General features: G+C 44.3%; 2 protein-coding genes and 1 long non-coding RNA gene across 5 annotated transcripts; 2 read left to right on the top strand and 1 right to left on the bottom strand.

Moving 5' to 3' along the window:
• Positions 1 to 8,524: 8,524 nt before the first annotated feature.
• Positions 8,525 to 12,384, top strand: LOC115408204 (ras-related protein Rab-7L1-like). The gene is made up of 5 exons (XM_030118843.1): positions 8,525 to 8,839; positions 9,169 to 9,240; positions 9,313 to 9,494; positions 9,982 to 10,103; positions 11,830 to 12,384. Exons 1-5 carry the CDS (start codon positions 8,722 to 8,724, stop codon positions 11,945 to 11,947), a joined length of 612 nt encoding a protein of 203 aa, XP_029974703.1. The 5' UTR covers positions 8,525 to 8,721; the 3' UTR covers positions 11,948 to 12,384.
• Positions 12,385 to 13,225: 841 nt separating this feature from the next.
• Positions 13,226 to 18,391, top strand: LOC115408203 (ras-related protein Rab-7L1-like). Of its 3 annotated transcripts, XR_003933743.1 has the most exons (6): positions 13,226 to 13,549; positions 14,364 to 14,435; positions 14,510 to 14,691; positions 15,020 to 15,141; positions 17,165 to 17,401; positions 17,561 to 18,391. XR_003933743.1 is itself a non-coding variant. In XM_030118841.1 (5 exons), exons 1-5 carry the CDS (start codon positions 13,432 to 13,434, stop codon positions 17,280 to 17,282), a joined length of 612 nt encoding a protein of 203 aa, XP_029974701.1. In that variant the 5' UTR covers positions 13,226 to 13,431; the 3' UTR covers positions 17,283 to 18,391. The 3 variants fall into 3 exon arrangements, 2 of the variants coding, with proteins under 2 accessions (XP_029974701.1, XP_029974702.1); XM_030118841.1 differs by having other exon boundaries at positions 17,165 to 18,391; XM_030118842.1 differs by lacking the exon at positions 13,226 to 13,549 and adding an exon at positions 13,706 to 13,781 and having other exon boundaries at positions 17,165 to 18,391.
• On the bottom strand, positions 13,304 to 15,484 carry LOC115408216 (uncharacterized). Its single transcript, XR_003933747.1, has 3 exons — positions 15,364 to 15,484; positions 15,080 to 15,081; positions 13,304 to 13,314 (listed from the first exon to the last, which is right to left on the bottom strand). It is a non-coding gene; the product is annotated as an uncharacterized LOC115408216 (long non-coding RNA).
• Positions 18,392 to 22,082: the final 3,691 nt, after the last annotated feature.

Here is a 22,082-nt window from a genome sequence, read left to right as displayed (position 1 = left end):
CTTCCTCCCATGACTCCACATCAGTCATTACAGCAGTTCTCCGATTCATCAGGCACATCGTGACCTCCAGCTGTGTGGCTGTTCTTCATCCAACATCAGAAGACTGCTGAAGCTCGTTAGAATTACCCCAGATTGATAGATAGATAGATAGATAGATAGATAGATAGATAGATAGATAGATAGATAGATATTTTAAGATACATTAACCACAGACCATCCTTCTGATTCAAAGCAAGAGCAAACAGGAAGTCATTTCCATTTGACACAGCATAAGTGTCAAAATGTTACATCGTTTAAAGTTTAACCAATATGGCTGCAATTTTTTTATACACCTTTTTATTTTTATAGCGAATTCAGGAAACCAGCGAGTGCATGCTTCTGGATATTTTGGATTAAATATGTTTGCAGATCTTCGATTCATCGATTTTTATCCCAGAAACTTTATTCTGTAACTCTCTCAACTTTTACACCTTCTGTGGCAACTTCAGAGTCACGACTCCCCCTATGACTTCCAAACAACATTTTTTTGATCTAAATTTAGTGACAGTGTAGTAGAATCAAACCACTTCCTTTAATTTCTTCAGTTCTAAATTCTTTGGCTCTGTGAGCTGCTCTGAACTCTCCTCTGGACAGAAAATATTTGTGTCATCAGCAAATAAGGTAAGTTGCAGTGTGAAGAAAAGAAAACTCTTTATTCCAAACATTATTGACATGTCAATAATGAATTAAGAGTATGAATGGGTATTCATGAATGAGTATGAATGTCAAAGAATGAAGACAGAAAATCTCCCATCTTCACAAACTGTTGTCTGCTGCTCCAGTAACTTTTCACACTGCAGTTTATTGATTAATATTCCATGATTTGCTGTGTAAAAATACTTTTTTTCATGTTAATGAACCCTCCAACTCCACATTTCTTTGTTTCTATGGAGCTGCTGATTTTTAATTCCAGTGATGTGGATCTTTGTGATTGGTCAATAAATGTATTCAGTTTGTGAATTAAAACTTTTCTACAATTTTGAAAAATTGTGGGAGGAAAGAAACACACCTGTGGTTACTGATTTGGTGTCTGTCTAAATTTATTTCTTTATTTATTTAACCTATATGTAGCCAGGAAAGATTGACATTAAAAACCTCTTTTTCAAGGGAGTCCTGGGGGTTACAGAGTAATAAATTACAATAAATTACAATTGAAATTAAGAACAAAAATGACATGTAAAACATGCTGTCTCAAGTGCTCTCAACCTTGTTTTAAAAGAGCTCAAGGGAATGAGTTCAGTCAATTTATAGTCTTCTTCTGTTTTCTTCAGTGGAATTACTTTACAGTTTTCATTTCCAATTTCTTTAGTAGTGATAAATCTTCATTGACTTGTGACTGCAATTTAAATGCCGTAAATAAAATATCAATTTGATGCACTTGTCCCCAAACTGCTCACATCAGTCTCATAGCTTCATAATCATTTCAATTAGATTCAAAATTACATTTATTTGATTTTTTTTTAACATGTAGGTTGAATCTGCAGTTCATCGGATGACCACCAGGTGGCAGCTAAACACAGGAGACCAACCACAGAAAGCCTTTTTCACTCTGTAGAGCTCTGATCAAGTTTTCTCTCAGCCCAGATCAGTCTGTCTGTTCAGTTAAAATGACAGTAAAAACAACAACAGCACAACGCCAGGACCAAGCATGACCTTTCACCTCTTTCTCTTCCAGTGTGACTGATCTGGGGTTTTTTTTTTTGTTTGTTTGTTTGTTTGTTTGTTTGTTTTTGTTTTCTTTTTTTCTTTTCTTTTGATTGTTTGACAATGTTTTTATTTGACTCCTGTGATGAAGCGAGGACTCCTGATTCTGTCCAGCTTGATTCATCCATCAGATTTGTCTCATTGTGTCTCTTGTCGGGACGATGGTCCCTAAAAAATGTGAATTGGTGTATCTCGTCTCTTGTATCCACACACACGTTCACTGCCTTTCTTTGAATGCATCATGATTATTTCGCTTGTCTTGTTTGCTGCTTCCACTGGTTGAACATGATCATGGAATGTGGAGCTCCGGCTGTCGTCCTTCATAAACAGACATGGAGACAGAAAAGACAGGCGCACAGTTGGTCCAACAGAGACTATCTGATGGCTTCTCTAGCAGCCCTTGGATTGACGAGGCGTGAGATCAGACAGATGTGTAAGGTCTTTCTTTATTCCCATCGAGATGTGCTCCTTACGACACTGTGAAACTGTTTTAAAAGCATGTGTACAAGCAAAAAAAAAAAACATTTTAAATAGGGGTGGGCGATATGGCAAAGATTTCATATCACGATTTATAAAATCAATGTCACGATCACGATTTTATCACAATTCTTTTTTATATTGATTTTTCTAGACTAATTTGCAAGTTTAATCATTTTTCCCCCAATGTTAAACATATAAAACGTATAAAACATATTTAAACACGTAAAACCCTAAAAGAAAAAAAAAGACAATTTAAGCTAAAGGAACAGGCTTTAATTTAAATAGTAGGTTTTTTTTCTAATCAAAATGTGCAATGAACACAAAGATAAAGACAAAAACAATTTAACTTTAATATCTATAACTTGAGTGAATAATACAGCTGCTTGAGAACATTTTTTTGTTCAGAGATCTAAGCTTCTATCTCCTTTTAAAAATGAGGCAAAAGATAATGAGCAATAAAGTACACTTTTGTAACACAAAAAACTAAACATCAAATAGCTTTTTAGCACAGTTTTAATGGGATAAAGTTTTAATAGTTGCGCTATATGACCACTAGAGGGCTCTGTCTCCATTGAAACACAGCCCCTCATAACCCATTAAAGTAACACTAAGGAACTTTCAGTTTCCGTTGATTTTGGCGGCGCCAGTGGACAAAAGCGGTAGTGTTTTGCCTAAAGGAATACTACAGTTCCCATGAGGACTAGTGCGTGACGTCGTAAAATGCTGCTCCCGGTGGCATGCTGTCAGACTGAACTCGCCTACATTTGTTTCCAGTGGCTGTGTGAAGGACGGATAGCGACGAGGTAATGAATCTAATGGTGGCTAAACAATATTATATCATAATGTGACGCATGCCGTGTGCTGGGTTCCTACCACCCTCCTCACAGTTTCTTAGTCCAAGTGAAAGCAATACTGACGCCCTCAGCCCGTGACAGAGGGGTCATTCAACCCGTTGTAAGTCGATGTGTCATCACAAAAGATATTAAAATGTTTTATTAAGGTTGAAAAGTTCCTTAGTGTCGCTTTAAATCAAAGGTTCCACTAGTTACCAGACTAAAGGTTCGTTTCAGCTGTTAACTTCATGGTATGTTCACTAAGTGTCTTTTCACATTTCTGTGATTTGTTGTATATAAAATCCCTCATGCTAGCTTGTGAACTGCTAGCGGTAGCTCGCTAGCTAGTGTTAGCATCGGTGCTAGCTTCAGCGACCCTCCCTCCAGCTTTTCGGGGTGTTTCTAAGGCGGCTGGTCTCTTGTAGATCCCGTACTGCTGCTGTAAACCAGCTCTGCCTGACACAGCCTCCACCCAGCAGCAGCTCCAGGTAGAGAAGCTCCACAGCGCTCCGCTCGCTGTTAGCTGCCTTTGCTTCCCTGAGTCAACATGAACGCAGTGGCTGTGGCTGTGGCTGTGTTTGTTTGTTTTTAATCATCATTAATGTTGCTCCGCATGTATCTATCATGTATGTGGATAACTGCACTAGAGGGAACATTTAGTTAATATTATAGCTGGGCCGTTAACGGTAATAACGTGCTGAGTTATCGCAAGAGTCTTATCGCGCGAGAAAAAAATGTCGCCGTTAATCTAATCTGTTTTGTGGCCCAAATCCAGAGTCACACCACGCTCCAGTTGAGCGTCAAAAAAACACACATATGAGCTTTTAGCGGTGGAACACAGTCCATTCCTCATTATTTTACATATTGAACTTGGCTGAATTATTAGAAAAATCACAAGGAAAATGCTGGTTTAAGGCACAAATTGAAATAAGGAGCGCAACTATGAAGAAAATGAAAGTGAAACTTAAATCGCGTGTTTTGTCGGTGAAGCGTTTCGGCCAGCTGGGTGTTTTTCAGGCGCTGAAAATATGCAAAATAAAGTACATTTCCCTTCAACACACAATCTGGTTTAATAAAGGTCAGTATGAGGCAAAATTCGGCGTGACTGAATTTAGGCTGTCTTGGAGAGAGGATGAAGTTTGAGGAAGTGAGTGATCATAAGAAACTTCTATTTTAAATCTGCTCTGTTATTGGTGGGGTGTGTGTGTGTGTGTGTGTGTGTGTGTGTGTGTGTGTGTGTGTGTGTGTGTGTGCGTGCGTGCGTGCATTTTTCTATACTTGTGGGGCCCAAATGTCCCCACAAGGATAGGAAAACCTGCACGATGTGCCTTGTGGGACCTTTTTCTGGTCCTAAGTAGGAGAAACAGTGTTTTCTTGACCATGTTGTTGTTACTGAAAAAAGTAAAAGTGCAAAAACATTTCTTTAGGGTTCGGCTGTGTTGTGGTTTGGGTTAGGGTTAGGGTAAGGGTCAGGGTTAGGGGCTAGACATGAATGGGAGTCAATGGAAGGATAGAAATACAAACCTGTGTGTGTGTGTGTGTGTGTGTGTGTGTGTGTGTGTGTGTGTGTGTTGGGGGCAATCTTGGTAAAGACTTGGTATTTTAAGCTATTATAAATCATATTTGATGAATTGTAAAATCATTTATGTAACACACACACACACATTTTGAATGGAATCGGCTGACTTCAAATGAGCCCTTTTAATTGCGATTAATCGCGATTAACTCCAGGATTGGGGTGCGATTAATCACGATTAACAAATTTTAATCATTGCCCAGCTCTAGTTAATATGATCTGAAGCTTTCAGGTAACATCATCACTCCAAAAAAATATTATATATAAGTGAAAAAAGAACGAGGAGGAGAACGTGCCCGAGATGATTTAACGATCTTTCTGATTTATGAGATTGTCCCTATGTTACAGTCCTAAACGATCTTATATCGTCATATCGCACACCCCTAATTTTAAATAAACATTTGACAGTGCAGTCGGATCCTTTTAACAAACTGTTCTCCTCCAGCCCGGTCCTGCAGCAAACACATTTCATGGACTGTAGATAGAAGATGTCATCTCAGTCGTTTTCAGGCCATAGCAATGATTTCATTCCAGTTTTTCTATTTTAAGCATCTTGGCATGTTTCAAAGGAACTATTTTTACATTTTCTGGCGGCAAAACTGTGACTGATAACTGGGAAAACTCCCAAGACACCAAAACACACAAACAAGAGAAGCACTGAGCGAGAGAGTCAGGACGATGAAGCTTCGGCTGGAGCCAGATACAGTGGCCCAGTTGGCAGAGGAGTAAAACTCCGCGTCGTCAACACCACCTGCCTCACAACACAGAGGAGGAAGAGGAGGAGGAGGAAGAGGACGGATTCTTGTGACGGAGAGCAGGTGGGAGAGGTAGGGTGGAGAAATGGGTGGAGTGGGAGTTAAAACTGTGGAATGATTCTCCCTGACATCCCCGACTGGAGCAGAACTCATTAGAAACTGATCAGGTGAAGCACAGGCGAAGAGAAGCGCCGATGCTGATCACTTCCAGTCACATCAGTAATGAGCACTCCTGGAGCTTATTTATATCAGTCTGATGTTGAACAGTTGTCTGATTACAACAACACGTTGAAGTGAAGCTGTGGCCTTTTAGGCATCTGTTTCCAGGAAAACGCTGCTCAGATTCACTGAAAACATTCAGGGCTCGGTGTTGATGGGAGACGTCCCGGTACCACGACGAGAATCACGGCCCTGATAAATAGCTGTTCTGCACATGCTCAGAAGATGGACGACAACAGCAATGGTCCTCCACAGTGTCATCACTCCTAGTCCAGAGTCCCTGGTCTGGTCCTAGCCCTGTTCCTGGTCTAGAGTCCGTGGTCTGGTCCTAGCCCTGTTCCTGGTCTAGAGTCCGTGGTCTGGTCCTAGCCCTGTTCCCGGCCTGGCTGTCCTCCCTCTGCTGGCTTTCTCTCCCTGCTCCTCCCTCTCTTCCTCGGGTTTTTTGTCTTCCGCTCCCCGTCTGTTTTCCGGTCCATGTTCTGCGTCTGCTGCTCTCTGCGTCTTTCCCCCTTGTCTCTGTTGTCCAATCATCTTCCAGCTTGTGTTCGTCCAGCTAATGTCCTTCACCTGTGTGTCTCCCTGTTTGAGGCCTGCTCCCCTCATGTGCGCTTCATTTTGTGTGTTTGTGCGTCTCTGGTTCCTGTGGGTCTGTCTCCTTCATGGGTGTATTTTCACCAGACATTTCTCACATGACACCTGAGTTTTTGTCCTTTTATCTTTGTGTTTTTGCGTGCGTGGCAGCCAGTTTTAAAAACGGGCATCCAGTCCCAGAGGTGACAGTTTTTATAGTTCCTGATGTTGTTTTCAGTTTTCGTTTAAAAGCAAGACACACACAGACACACACTTTATCATGTTAATGTTTTGAATTACATCCATGCACTTTGCATGTTCAACTTGAATATATTCATTTTTTTCTGTCAGTCGTGATGCTATTTTATTTTTTTATTTAAATTTATATGCACACATACACACACACACATAAATGTGTGTGTACCTACAGGTTTGGTTGGTAAAATATGTTGACCAGAGCATCTGGTGTATTCTTGAGTTCAGAAGGTTTCAAAAATATAATAGTAAGATAAATATGATTGATATGTTAAAATTTGGTTTGACTAAAAGAAAAAATTGTTTTCGTCATATCGTAACATAGCGTAATTTCTGAGTATAGTTTTCTATACTTGGAAATCACATGATATTGCTTGGGTTAAATATAATTGCAATACTAAAAAGAAAAGAAAATACAATTTTCATTGACTAAAACTAAACTAAAATTTCATCAGTTCTGGTCGACTAAACCAAGACTAAAATAACATCAAAGCAAGACGCCAAAATCAACGCTAGGATCAAACAGTCAAAGGCCACGTTTACATGGACCCTGTATAATCGGCTTGTCGGCGAAGCAGATTGTAAAAGGTTCAGATAAACACTGAGTGGATCCGCTTCGCTCGGAGCAGATTGTATTTCTGATCCGATTGTACGAGGTCGTCTACGCTGATCGATAATCCGCTCCGTGTCTCATACAGACAATGTTTGGCAGCGGAGAGGATTACACAGGAGATTATTCGTTCCGTGCATGCATTCCCTGGTACGTAGTGACGTGATGACGTGCGCAGTAAACGTGAAGCAGGAAAGTCATAAACAAGAAGAACTGGACGTATTTAAAAACAATTTTTAAATAGAAATCCACTGGCGGCGCCAGTGGACAAAGCGGTAGTGTTTTGCCTGAACAAATACTACAGTTCCCATGAGGCCTAGCGCGTGGCGTGGTAAAATGCTGCTCCCGGTGGCGTGCTGTCAGACTGAACTCGCCTTCATTTGTTTCCAGCGGCTGTGTGAAGGACTGATAACGACGAGGTCATGAATCTAATGGTGGCTAAACAATGTTCTATCATGATGTGACGCATGCCGTAAAGCAGTCCGCACATGTGGAGTGTTTCAGTGAGCAGGGTTCCTCCCACCCTCCTCACAGCTGCTCAGTCCAAGTGAAGCAACACTGACGCCCTCAGGCTGACAGAGGCTCATTCAGCTGGCTGGAAGTCGATGTATCATCACAAAAGATATTAAAATGTTTTATTAAGGTTGAAAAGTTCCTTAGTGTTGCTTTAAAATAAGACTCACAAAAGGCTCTAAACTTATACATTTATTGTAACTGTAGAAAACCGACATTTGCAAGAACGTTGGTTTTTCAACATCTGTTGGTCACAAGTTGACACGGACACCAGTTAATTCGAAACACCAGCAGGCGGAGACGTGCCGCTGGGCGGGGCGGTGCTCCGGCTGGAAGCCCTCAGTCCTTTAGCAGCATATCATGCACTGCAAAAACTGGAAAAATTCAAAATCTTATCAAGCTCATTAGTCTTGCTTTCAGTCAAAATGTCTCATCCCACCTGATTTAAGATGAATTTATGATCGAGAGACTGATTTCTTGATTTAAAATTCTGATATCAAGATTTCTTTTTGAGTAAAATTTACTTTCTGCATAGATAGATAATTTTACGCGTTTTTAGCAGAACTTTTTGCAGTGTGGAGATGTTGGAACATTTTTTAAATAGATATCCAGCAGATTAAAACACACAGCTGGTCAAAAAGCTAAAGACCTCAAAATTCTGCAAGAGACTTTGTGCTCATGTCACAGAACGCTGCATAACCTGCTTCACCTAGGACCCTTGTAAACGAGAATTCATCGTGGATCACTTTGTATGCCGTACATGTACACACGTGTGCTTAACACAATCGGATTGAATAAACACTCGTGTAAACTGGGCCAAGTGGTGCAACAGTGGTCTCCCGTCTTTCTAAGTTTGCAGAGTTTTCAGTGTTTTCACTTTCCACACAGGTGCGGTTTCTTTCACTGAAGTATTTATGACTCAGTCTAAGTCCTTCTGAACAGAAAGTAAAACCAGATCCTGGGAGTCCGTCTGCACACAGCTGGAGCTACGATCATCACTTCTCAGCTGATCCGAGGCAGCTTTCACTGTCTCAACAACTTTTCTTCATCTGTTCACGTCGGCATCAAGTTCTAAGGTTTGAAGACTCATAAATAACATTTCCGGAGCTGAAGGTTGAACTCTGATCAGCTGAAATCCCTCCGTTGTGGACTGAACAGAGCAGAGAAATGAAGGAGCACATGATGAAAATTGTGATCGTCGGCGATGCGGCAGTAGGGAAAACGTCGTTCATACATCGATACGTCAGCGAACAGTTCAGCCCGACGTACAAGCCGACAGTGGGAGGTAAGGCCGAGTGGAATCACTGTTCCTCTGCAGGAAACCACAGAATCTCTGTTCCGTCTTCACCCTGGTTAAACAGTCACTCTGCTATTTTACAAGGACAGGAAGAAATTCTGCTCCTGTACTTTATGACTTAACGTACTGGAGGAAAATGATGGATGAATGATCTGTCAACATGACTGGAATTAACATTAGCGTTAGCCTGTATCCATGCTAACAGCAACAAGCATGTTTAAATGTAGATTAGCTCCGACTCGTCTGCAGGTTTCAACCGAGTTGTTGCTGTTATTAGTTTTCCTTCCCTGTGATGCGTCTTTTTCTTCCCTTTCCAGTGGATTTTTTGATGAAGGTGCTGCAGTGGTCAGACAAAGAGACAGTCAGACTGCAAATCTGGGACCTATCAGGTCGGAGACACTTTCAGTGGACAGATGGATGAACAAAAGGAAGACACGCCAAACCTTCTGTCCTCTGTTCAGGCGAGGATCGTTTCATTCCCGTAAACAGGGTCTTCTACCGGGGGGCGCTGGGCTGCGTGCTGATGTTTGACGTCACCAACCCGTCCAGCTTCCTCAGGTGTCTCCAGCGGAAGCAGGACCTGGACAACGAGGCCACGCTGCCCAGCGGAGCTCCCATCCCCTGCATCCTGCTGGCCAACAAGGTGAAGCGGAGCGTTTCAGTTTGTCTCGGCCGGTAGAGCGGTCCTCTGACAAATGCCTCCACTGGTGTGTGAATGTGTGTGTGAATGGGTGAATGTGATAGACAGTGTAAAAGGTCCATCTCACTGTTGTTCACAGCCTTCTGGCTCACGGATAATAAATGAGCAAAGTTCCACTGAGCCGCTCCAGAAACACTTTCAGTTCTTGTCATATTGAAGAATTTCCAGTGAGGTTACAAACACTGGTTTTTACAGATGTATATAATTCCAACTGAACGATTGTTCAGGTAGAACAGTGTGGTGGGGGGGCGTGGCCGAGCTGGGGTGCAGGGCAGACCGGGAGGTGGAGAGCTGGCTGCAGGGGGCGGGGTGGGGAGAGATCATTGGAGTCACCTGTAGGTAGCATCAGGTGATGAAGAGCAGCTTGACTCAGAGGTTTCACTGATGGTCCTGAATGACTCAGCTGCCCTTCTGCCCCGTCTCTCCACAGTGTGACCTTCCTGAGCGGGTGGTGACAGCAGACAGCATCGCCGAGTTCAGCAAGAACAACGGCTTCTTCGCCTGGATGGAGACCTCAGTCAGAGACAACAGGAACGTTGATGAAGCCATGAGGTTCAGTCCTTGGTCCATCTTTTATTGTCCGTCGTGGTGAAGAAGTCATAAGATACAGCAGATTGAACTGCTGCTACATTATTTACACGACAACCTGTTCAAGTGAAAACACAAAACTTTCGGGTTGTGGAGTTTCCTTTACATCTGGGCTACTCAACCCGCGGCCCGCGGGCCGCATGCGGCCCGCAAGCTGTAACGGTGCGGCCCACGGCTGATTGTAAGCAGTGAAAAAAAAATCGACTTTTAATGAGGAAAAAAACGTTTCTGATATGCGGACACCAGAGGGCAGTGTGTTTGACCTCCTGACAGCAGGCAGATAAGTGTTGCAATTGTGGGGCTGTACCAGTTGGTGGCGGTAATGCGCCAATAGGCTGTTTGCTCACTGCCGAAAACAAAAGACTCAAAGAAGACCGATCACAGTGGAGTTCATGGCTGCCACCGGTAAAATTAAACTAAAGTTATGTGATGAACACAGGAAAGTTCAACCGTCATGGGAGGAAGAATTTGCTTTTCTGGAGGTAAATAGCAAGCCAGTGTGTCTTCTTTGCCAAAAACCGTCTATTCCTAAACGAGCGAATCTTCAGCGTCACCACGACAGCTGTCAGGAATTTATTACAGTAGGACTGCACCACTCAACCTGTGACAACACTGCCACTGTTCTGTCACTGAGACACTTCCGAAAGTTTTGTTTTCCTTATTATTAATCCTACGTGAATTTGACTTTGCTAAGAAATGTGATACATCGTCCTGATTTCAGGTGAGGGTAATTGTTTTAGCTGTGACCTTCTGTAGGGCTGCTGTTGTGCACAATTTCTGTGAGTAATGCACACCTGTGTTTTTCTTCTGTCACTGTTCTCCAAAAAGTAATCAATGCAAAATGCAAAGTTTTGATAACGCTGCAACTCCATCTCCATGTGGACTTTTGAAAGTACCATCACTCCCAGTCCATATTCCCCTGGACCTGGTGCTTTTGGAGTTGGCAGTCATCGTAATAAAAATCCAACTTGGTGGTCTTTCCATACAAATGTCCGTGTTCCTCCATTGTTAATCTTTGGAGTGCGTTATGTGTCATTTCATTACAAAAACAACCAACGGCAGTAGTGGTCCAACATTTTCAAAACATTGTCTTGTGAACACGAAACTTTTCTCAAATGAAACAATTTTCACTTGGAACTTTGTTGTGTAAACGGCGCATCACTGTATTTTCATCGTCATGAAACACTATAGTGTACGACAATTTTCAGTAATGTAGAGATCATATTCACTTTGGTCACAGGGTCCATTTACAGGCTTTATTGACAGAAATTATGAAATATGTGTGATTTCGGTCAGTTTAAAAAAAATTTGTAAGAATTTCAATTGTATAATTCCAACATGATTTTGTTTCTCGAGAAATAAATAAGGTTCTACAACACTTTAATATTTTCAATGCACTGCTTTGAGCCATTGCTCAAAGGGTTGATACTTACTGAGACCTTCAAACAGCAATACGTTTAGAGAGACAGGAGAGAACGCAACTTAAGCAAATGTAACTCCACATGGTGGCTTAAGGAGTTTAAATTTTGTCCATTTAAACTGTCACCTTGTCAGGACAGTGTTGTCAGGTGAACAGCTGAGAGAACGGCCTGTGGTGTGAACCATGACAGGAAATCAGATTCAGCTCAGGTGAATCACGGTGGCTGAGTGGAGTCACGTCGCTGAACAGGAGGAATCTTCTGTGTTTCAGGAGGTTGGTGCAGGAGATCCTGTCAGTTCAGGCCCGTGAGGACCAGCTGCTGTCCAGAAAGGAAAACATCGTCGATCTTCAGTCTGGCAACGCCACAAAGCGACGGAGCTGCTGCTGACGACTTCCTCTGATGACTCCAGCTCAGTCATGACAACCAGTTCTCTCCTCATCAGTTACTTTGTGCCTCCAGACATCCGCCCTCTCTATGGACATTCCTAACCGACTCCTCTCAGTGTGGAGGAGCAGCGGCTCTACTCCGAGCTCCACCCTGGAGACGTAGCTCCTCCCCGTCTCTCAGGGAGCGTCCCGCCACCCGACGGAGGAAACTCATTTCAGTTTCAGCTGCTTGGTAAACCCCATTCATTGATTTTATGCCACAAAGACTATGAAGTCAGTAAACAACTAAATACAATCGAGGAGACTTTTCAAAACTCCAACAGGGCAATTTTCTATTTATTATTGTCTTTGTTTTTTTCATTAAATAAAATGCAACAAATTTATAAATTTAGTCCTCAAATGACTGAAAAACGTCTGAGCATAATACCACTGCTCTTGTCATCAAACATTTGTTAACAAGCAGACTTCTGAATTAAATAAATTTATTTAAAAAAAGTCTGATTTTCTGCCCTTTGTCAAAACATACCCACATACACACACACACACACACTCTTTTACACGTTGCAATAAACTGAACTCTTGTGTCTCCGTTAAATAAAGGAGATTCCGGTGTCAGTCTGCCATCTTCATTTGAGTCCTCATCCACTGGTTCCAGTCCCCACAGTCCATCTGTCCTGAGACCAGGACACGTCGAGTCACTGCAGTTAGCATTAGTTCATCTTCAGCAGACATTTCTTTCATGACAATCCTGTTTTTTCATTTGTTTTCCTTGTGCAGGTGTACACATCCACTCGCACATGTTAGCATCTACTAGCCTTTTACGTTAGCATTGCATGTTATGAGCATTTACTGCCATTTTCCAACAAAACTCGCCCTGCGTGTAAACATTAGAAAACAAAGCCATGGATCGCAGCAGCAGTCCCTCCATCGCCCCGAAATTCTGACACAGCCAGAATTTGATCCCAGCTTAGCTTTGGTTTATCTGGCGACGGAGCCTTCACACGAATCCATCATGAGTCTCGTCTCATCGAAAAACAAATCAAAGAAGGTCTACAGAGCCACATGTGACTCCAGAGCTGCAGGTTCAACGCCCCTGAGCTCATCACAGCAGGTTTTTACACTCATCCGTATCTAACAGTGAAAATGGTGGAAGAGCGATCCCCTGTCTGTGTTCTGAGTTTTCATAATGTTTTCATTTTTCAAGCAGGCGTGGTTTCTGTCACTTAGGTATTTATGACTCGGTCTACGTCCCTCCTAACAGAAAGTAAAACCAGATCCTGGGAGCCCGTCTGCACACAGCTGGCGCTACGATCATCACATCTCAGCTGATCTGAGGCAGCTTTCACAGTCTCAACACGTTTTCTTCGTCTGTTCACGTCGGCACCAAGTTCTAAGGTTGAAGACTCATAAATAGCATTTCCTGAGCTGAAGGTTGAACTTTGATCAGCTGAAATCACCCAGCTGTGGACTGAACAGCGCAGAGAAATGAAGGAGCACTTGATGAAAATCCTGATTGTTGGCGACGCGGCAGTAGGAAAAACGTCTTTTATACATCGATACGTCAGCGGGAAGTTCAAGGAGACGTACAAGATGTCGTTGGGAGGTAAGGCTGAGTGAAATCACTCTTCCTCTTCAGGAAACCACAGAATCTCCGTTCTTTCTTCACCCTCATATAATCTGGTTGAACAGTTACTCTGCGCTTTTACAACGACAGGAAGAAATTCTGCTCCTGTGCTGCTGTTTGACTTAAGTTACTGGAGGAAAATCACCGAATGATGAATGAATGAACTGGCAACATAGCAGCTTAGCACTAGCCTGTTTCCATGCTAACAGCAGTAAGTAATATTCCATCACATGGCATTTCCCCCCTCCCCCCTGAGAGTACTGCACAGGTTGCCAGTTTGGTAGACTTTAAGTGAGTTTACACAGTGCAGGTGCACGGCACGCTTTAGTAAAGCTGGTGTAGCACGCACGGAACCGACGACGTGCACAGCTGGCAGCGTGCTCATAACACACAGCATGCTGCGCTGCTTGTTTGGCATCTTCAGGAACACACGGCGGCTCTGATGGAGCTTTTGCACCGGTCCCCACTGAGCCTCGCTCCTCACGGCTCGCCTTGGCCCCAGCCGTTCTCATTATACACACAGTACCAGCTTTGTTGCTACTTCTTCTCATCAGTAGTTTATAAATCTACGTATTTTATGAAGCATTACAACATTCACAGGGGATCCTCCTCTAGATTAACCTGACACGCCAGATGGACAGTTTCATATGTCCGCCACGGAAATATTTGGATTTAGGAACTGAATCAGGCAGGCCCATCTGCTATGCAAGGTTACCTCTAGATTATAGAGCATCTTCCTCCCTCTGACAGAACTTCAGCTATGTGAACATTCATCTTGTACTTTGTTTTCCAGTGGACTTTTTGATGAAGGTGCTGCAGTGGTCAGACAAAGAGACAGTCAGACTGCAAATGTGGGACATTGCAGGTAGGAGACACTTTTTCAGTGAACAGATGGACGCATGAATGGAGGACATGCTGAACCTTCTGTCCTCTGTTCAGGCCAGGAGCGGTTCATTCCCCTCAACAGGGTCTTTTATAAAGCGGCGCTGGGCTGCGTTGTGATGTTTGACGTCACCAACTCGTCCAGCTTCATCAGGTGTCTCCAGCGGAAGCAGGACCTGGACAACAAGGCCACGCTGCCCAGCGGAGCTCCCATCCCCTGCATCCTGCTGGCCAACAAGGTGAAGCGGAGCGTTTCAGTTGGCTCGGCCGGTAGAGCGGTCCTCTGAAAAATGCCTCCACTGGTGTTTTAATGTGTCTGTGAATGGATGAATGCGATATACTGTGTAAAAGTGTCGTCTCACTGTTGTCCATTTGCCATGAATGATGAATCAAGGCAGCCTTCAGCCTGACTGCTGAGCAAAGTTCCACTGAGCTGCTCCGAAAACACTTTAAGTTCTTGTTGAATTTTTGAAGAATTTGCAATGAATTCACAAGAGCAGCTTGACTCAGAGGTTTCACTGATTGTCCTGAATGACTCAGCTGCCCTTCTGCCCCGTCTGTCCACAGTGTGACCTTCCTGAGCGGGTGGTGACAGCAGACAGCATCGCCGAGTTCAGCAAGAACAACGGCTTCTTCGCCTGGATGGAGACCTCAGTCAGAGACAACAGGAACGTTGATGAAGCCATGAGGTTCAGTCGCTGGTCCATCTTTTATTGTCCGTCGTGGTGAAAAAGTGATGAATTCCATCAGATTCAACTGCTGCTACATTATTTACATGACAACCTGTTCAAGTGAAAACACAAAACTTTCGGGTTGTGGAGTTTCCTTTACATTATACAATTGATCGGAGCCGCTGAAAATGCAAAGTTTTGATAACGCTGCAACTCCATTTCCATGTAGACTTTTGAAACTGCCATCACTCCCAGTCCATATTCCCCTGGACCTGATAGTTTTACAGTTGACAGTCACCGTAATAACAGTCCAACTTGGTGGTCTTTCTATGCAAATATCCGTGTTCGTCCATTGTTAATGTTAAGATTGCATTACTGTAAATCCTCTTCTCGTAGCCGGGGCTTTTATTTGTCTCAACTGTAGCTGCATCAGGCTGTTAAATGTGCTGTAGGCAGGATTACCTTCACAAGATGGCGATTTGACCCATCCAAGATAGCGATTTGAAACCCGTAGTCGGGGCCGGCAGTGTCACGGCCGCCTGCCCCGGCGGGTTGATTCACCTGTGAGCTTTTCACGGCGGGCCTGGGGTCAAAGCCTTTTTTTAAGAACTACAGTAGAAACAGACGGTGTCCTCCGGGGAGTTTTGATGATGTTATGTCCGATGAAGCAGGTAAATATGCGGGCCTGGACTTCCTCGTGTGCGTTCACGAGAAACAGAGCTTTAAAGCGGCGCCCCCTCGACCAATCAGGATAGAGCCTCAGGGGCTCTTCTGATTGGTCAAAGATACCTGGAGCGGTCGAGATTCCTTTTCAGCTCAGAACAGAGACAGATGGAAATACTGCGCCCTCGCAATAGTGCAATTATGCTACACTCCTAAAGGATTATCAATGGATACTCTAACATTTAATCCAAAGAAAACACAGAAAAATTAGCACTGACTAGCAAAATCCTGCCTACAGCACCTTTAATGGAAGGAGGCATGTATAAGAGAGAGGCTTGTATTTTACAATTTTCAAAAAGAGCTGAAAGATTTTTAGCGTCAGTTTGAACCCAGTAAAATGTACTGAGCTCATTTATTTTTTCAATCAATGTGAAAAAAATTAAATCACAACATCCAGTTTAATGTTTTCTGTCCCTCCGCCATTTTTACCGGACGCGTGTAATACACACAGTGGCCACAGCAGGAGGACTGGCGCTGTAGCACAGACTACTGTCAGTACGGCGCTGTAGCGCTTCACCGAGAAAAAGAAAAGACAAATAAACAAGCTTATATTTGGAGGCGGCTTTTAGGAGCTTTCTACGAAGACGCACCGGTCATTAAAGGAGACGGGCTTTTAATGGAATACTGGTCACTATTAGAGGATTTACGGTATGTGTCATTTCATTACAAAAACAACCAACGGCACCCACTAGTGACAATGTTTTCAAAACATTGTCTTGTAAACACGAAACTTTTCTCAAATGAAAGAGTTTTCACTTGGAACTTTGTTGTGTAAACGGCGCATCACTGTATTTTCATTGTTTTGACACACTATAGTGTACCACAATATTCAGTAATGTAGAGATTATATTCATTTTGGTCACAGGGTCCATTTACAGCCTTATTTGAAATAGAAATTGTGAAATATGTGTGATTTGGGTCAGTTTAAAAAATATGTAAGAGATTCAACTGTATATTTCACACATGATTTTGTTTCTTGAGAAAGAAATAAGATTCTACAACACTTGAATATTTTCAATACACTGCTTTGAGCCAGTACTTCACCAAGGGTTGATACTTACTGAGACCTTCAAACAGCAATACGTTTAGAGAGACAGGAAAGAAAGCAACACAAGCAAATGTAACTCCACATGGTGGCTGAAAGAGTTTAAATTTTGTCCATTTAAACTGTCACCTTGTCAGGACAGTGTTGTCAGGTGAACAGCTGAGAGAACGGCCTGTGGTGTGAACCATGACAGGAAATCAGATTCAGCTCAGGTGAATCACGGTGACTGAGTGGAGTCACGTCGCTGAACAGGAGGAATCTTCTGTGTTTCAGGAGGTTGGTGCAGGAGATCCTGTCAGTTCAGGCCCGTGAGGACCAGCTGCTGTCCAGAAAGGAAAACATCGTCGATCTTCCGTCTGGCAACGCCACAAAGCGATGGAGCTGCTGCTGACGACTTCCTCTGATGACTCCAGCTCAGTCATGACAACCAGTTCTCTCCTCATCAGTTACATTATGCCTTCAGACAACCACCACCTGTATGGACATTCTTCACCAAAGAGTAGAAGACAGGTGAAGCTTGTTCGAGCACAGATTTGAAGCACCCTTCATGAATTGACACCATCCATCCATTTTCCACCGTTTATCTGGGACCGGGTCGCGGGGGCAGCAGTCTAAGCAGGGATGTCCAGAATTCCTGTCCCCAGACACTTCCTCCATCTCTTCCTCCAGGGGTTCCACTGGGTCCACTGGAGGTTCCCGACGCATTCCCAGGCCAGAGACAGTCTCGGAAGCATGTCCTCGGTCTTCCCCGGAGCCTCCTCCTGGTGGGACATGCCCGAAGCCCCTCCCCAGGGAGGCATCCTGAACAGATGCCCGAGCCACCCCAGCTCGCTTATCTCTATGTGGACTCTCCTGGTCCTCACTCTGTCTCTAAGGGAGCACGCAGCCAGCCTATGAAGGAAGCTCGTTTTGGCTGCTTCTATTCGGGATGTTGTCTTTTCGGTCATGACCCAGAGCTCATGACCATAAGTGAGCGTGAGAACGTAGACTGACCCGTGAATCAAGAGCTTTGCCTTTCGTCTCAGCTCTCTCTTCACCATGATGGACCGACACAATGGACAGGATCTGCAGTCGTCACTGCCTGTCTGTTCCATCCTCCCCCCAATAGTGAACAAGACCCTAGATACCAGTGGGGAACCTGAACCCCAGTCTGACAATCCAGAAGCACTGAGTCCGCCCACCATGCGATGTTACAGAGACATGTCAACCAAGGCTGTCTCTGCACGTCCAGAGACTCCAGATAGTCAGGGTGAATCTCTACCACCCCCAATGTCTTGCCACCGAGGGGCTTACCAACCACCTTGGTGACTTGAGCTTCGGCGGAGGATGAGTTAAAATAAACCAGAAGTTTATTTTCTGTCAAACAGGAAGTAGTAGGCTAAACTAGTGAAGCAGCCTGACATCTCAAATGCTTGGACTGAGCACCTTCCATGCTTCCTTGTGAGAGTAAAAATGAAAAAAAAAAAAAAAAAAAAGGTTTGAAAAGTAGATATTTCACAGTCAAACTCATGATAGAATGCTTTCAAGTCTGGTTTACATGGTGGAGAACCATCGATGAAGCACTTCACAGCCAAGTCTCTCCTGTGAAAACTCCCTTGGTAATTGCTTGCTGCAATTAAGGATGTATTTTGTAGTTTGAAGCATTAATTTAATGGTCTCATTAAGAAATTCACATTTAATTGCTCAGTATCACTGAAATGAGCACTTTGTGAGACTTTTGCACTGTGAAATGCCTGATCACTTTTTTTACATGTGATGGAATGCTTAAAATGTATTCAGAAGGAATATAAAAAGTAATTTTAAGTGTATTTAAGTTGAGCATCAAAGCTGTAATTTAAGTTAATTTTGTAATCGCAAACAATGTTAAAAGGAGAGAAAACACACACATGGGAAAACGCATGTTATGCCTTCAGTTCAAAAGGTGAATTCATTGGTTGAATGTAATCTTAAAACTGGCCGGAGAGGCTGCATGTCCTCACAGAGACCGGTTCTAATCTGACGGAAACAGGATTTTAAAAACAAGCCAACGTGAGAACAACTATAAAACTGAGATGAGTTTCTATCAGAGGTGTCAACAGTGGAACGCATGAAGAACAATTAAAAACATGTTGCTCACTTTCCACAGCGATTTTTTTTTTTTAAACTATAGCTCTAAGAAAATATCAAAATCAGAACGAAAGAGGAGTTTTTAAAACCTGTAACTGTAGATTGCACTGACCTCTGAGAGTTTTTTTCTCTTTATTTCATGTAGCTTACATATTATAATTTTTTTTTTGTTGGATTTAATGATTTTTTGGTTATGTTACTGTTTATTTGACAACTCAGACCATTACTTTCAATTTTTTTTCTCCTCCTTGTAAAGAAGGGTAGGCATATTAAACTTTGAGATTCAACCTATAACCTTTTTGTTGCTGTAATTAAGCTGTTGTTCGCTGTAAAATGTTTCTTTTTCTTTGAATGCTGATTGAAACTAACAGGTTTTCGCGACAGTTCCTCCAGGTAACGACAGACACAAGTAGCTTCCGAAATTGATTAATTTATTATGTCATTCTTGGTATCGACCATAAACAGACGTTTTGTCACATAGACAAAACAATAATTAGCTGCAAGGAAAATCAAGACAATTGGCAAATTTAAAAAAAAAAAAAGCTGCTACTACAACTAAAACTACTTCCACAAAATAAACCGGCAAAACAATGCTTCGCTGGCTGAGCACCGAGAGAGGAATGAGCTCTGGTTCCTTCTTTCTTCTTGAAGCATTATTTTTTCCCACACTTTCAGTCATTCTTCCCGTTTGTCTCCTGAGATGCTCCCGAAGGTCACGATTCTCCACTCTGCATACGGAGACCTCACTGCGCTCCACAGCGCCTTCTGGTGACATTCAGTTGTAATGACAATAAAAGAATACAGAAATGGATGGATACTGAAATGTGTCAGACAATGTCTTTCTTCTGATCAAAACTATACAATCTTTAACAAGAACCAATGATTTAAAACATTTCATGATTTAAAAAAAGTATCTTGTATTTGTTACAGAGTGTTGCCGAGTGGTAACCTTGCACAGCAGATGGGCCTGATTCAGTTCCTAAATCCTGCAGATCCCATCTTGCAGCGCTCCACAGACCAATGGTTTCACTCTGTGAAAATTTCACCGGCCCAATCAGGGGAAAGAGGCGGAGCTGCGGGAGGAGCGGACGTGACGAAAGACGTGACGACAGCCGGAAGCTCGAAAAAGTTCGAAAACCATGGCAGCATGCGGAGCGATCTCCGTGGACACGGCAATATTTGCAGTTTTATAAGAAAGCGACTCAGTTTCTTCTTTGAAAGAGGAGCACAGAACATCACTTCGTCTTTTTGTCAGGAAACGATGTCTACTACACTTTCTCCCTTCTCAGTCCTGTCATTTCTGTCTCTCTATCTATCTCCCTGTCCTAAATGAAAGTGTTCCATCCATCCATCCATCTTCAGCCGCTTATCCGGGGCCGGGTCGCGGGGGCAGCAGTCTCAGCAGGGATGCCCAGACTTCCCTGTCCCCAGACTCTTCCTCCAGCTCTTCCGGGAGGATCCCAAGGCGTTCCCAGGCCAGCCGAGAGACATAGTCTCTCCAGCGTGTCCTGGGTCTTCCCCGGGGTCTCCTCCCGGTGGGACATGCCCGGAAAACCTCCCCAGGGAGGCGTCCAGGAGGCATCCTGAACAGATGCCCGAGCCACCTCAGCTGGCCCCTCTCGATGTGGAGGAGAAGCGGCTCTACTCCGAGCTCCTCCCTGGTGACTGAGCTCCTCACCCTATCTCTAAGGGAGTGCCCAGCCACCCTACGGAGGAAGCTCATTTCGGCCGCTTGTATCCGGGATCTTGTCCTTTCGGTCATGACCCAAAGTTCATGACCATAGGTGAGGGTGGGAACGTAGATTGACCGGTAAATCGAGAGCTTCGCCTTTCGGCTCAGCTCCCTCTTCACCACAACGGACCGATACAACGACCACATCACTGCAGACGCTGCACCGATCCGCCTGTCAATCTCACGCTCCATCCGTCCCCCACTCGTGAACAAGACCCCAAGATACTTAAACTCCTCCACCTGGGCTAGGGTCTCTCCACCTACCTGGAGAGGGCAAGCCACCTTGTTCCGGTCGAGGACCATGGCCTCGGATTTGGAGGTGCTGATCCTCATTCCTGTCGCTTCACACTCGGCTGCGAACCGCCCCAGTGCATGCTGTAGGTCCTGGTTCGATGAAGCCAACAGGACAACATCATCTGCAAAAAGCAGAGATGAAATCCTGTGGTCCCCGAACCGGACCCCCTCAGACCCCTGGCTGCACCTAGAAATTCTGTCCATAAAAATGATGAACAAAACCGGTGACAAAGGGCAGCCCTGCCGGAGTCCAACATGCACCGGGAACAGGTCCGACTTACTGCCGGCAATGCGGACCAGACTCCTACTCCGGTCATACAAAGACCGGACGGCCCTTAACAAGGGGCCCCGGACTCCGTATTCCCGGAGCACCCCCCACAAGACACCACGAGGGACGCGGTCGAATGCCTTCTCCAAATCCACAAAACACATGTGGACTGGTTGGACAAACTCCCACGAACCCTCGAGCACCCTATGAAGGGTATAGAGCTGGTCCACTGTTCCACGACCAGGACGAAAACCGCATTGTTCCTCCTGAATCCGAGGTTCGACTATCGGTCGGATCCTCCTCTCCAGTACCCTGGAATAGACTTTCCCGGGGAGGCTGAGGCTGAGGAGTGTGATTCCCCTATAGTTGGAGCACACCCTCCGGTCCCCCTTTTTAAACAGGGGGACCACCACCCCGGTCTGCCAATCCAGAGGCACCATCCCCGACCGCCACGCGATGTTGCAGAGACGTGTCAACCAAGACAGTCCCTGCACATCCAGAGACTTGAGGTACTCAGGGCGAATCTCATCCACCCCCGGTGCCTTGCCACCGAGGAGCTTACCAACCACCTCGGTGACTTCAGCTTGGGTGATGGACGAGTCCACCTCTGAGACCTCAGCCTCTGCTTCCTCCACGGAAGACGTGGCGACGGGATTGAGGAGGTCCTCGAAGTATTCCTTCCACCGTCCTATGATATCCCCAGTTGAGGTCAGCAACTCCCCACCTTGACTGTAAACAGTGTTGGCGGAGACCTGCTTTCCCCTCCTGAGGCGCCGGACGGTTTGCCAGAA

This window comes from Salarias fasciatus, chromosome 20 (genome assembly GCF_902148845.1).
Source record: "Salarias fasciatus chromosome 20, fSalaFa1.1, whole genome shotgun sequence".
NCBI classification, from domain to species: domain Eukaryota; kingdom Metazoa; phylum Chordata; class Actinopteri; order Blenniiformes; family Blenniidae; genus Salarias; species Salarias fasciatus.
Note: the sequence above shows the minus strand (reverse complement) of the source record. Positions and strands in the feature narration are given on the sequence as shown.

Excerpts from the sequence above, each read along its gene's own strand:
- LOC115408203 (XM_030118841.1), top strand. The coding sequence starts at position 13,432 with ATGAAGGAGCACTTGATGAAAATCCTGATTGTTGGCGACGCGGCAGTA. Across the intron at positions 13,550-14,363 it reads GTACAAGATGTCGTTGGGAG|TGGACTTTTTGATGAAGGTG; the intron begins GTAAGGCTGAGT and ends TTTGTTTTCCAG. Across the intron at positions 14,436-14,509 it reads GCAAATGTGGGACATTGCAG|GCCAGGAGCGGTTCATTCCC; the intron begins GTAGGAGACACT and ends TCCTCTGTTCAG.
- LOC115408204 (XM_030118843.1), top strand. The coding sequence starts at position 8,722 with ATGAAGGAGCACATGATGAAAATTGTGATCGTCGGCGATGCGGCAGTA. Across the intron at positions 8,840-9,168 it reads GTACAAGCCGACAGTGGGAG|TGGATTTTTTGATGAAGGTG; the intron begins GTAAGGCCGAGT and ends TTCCCTTTCCAG. Across the intron at positions 9,241-9,312 it reads GCAAATCTGGGACCTATCAG|GCGAGGATCGTTTCATTCCC; the intron begins GTCGGAGACACT and ends TCCTCTGTTCAG.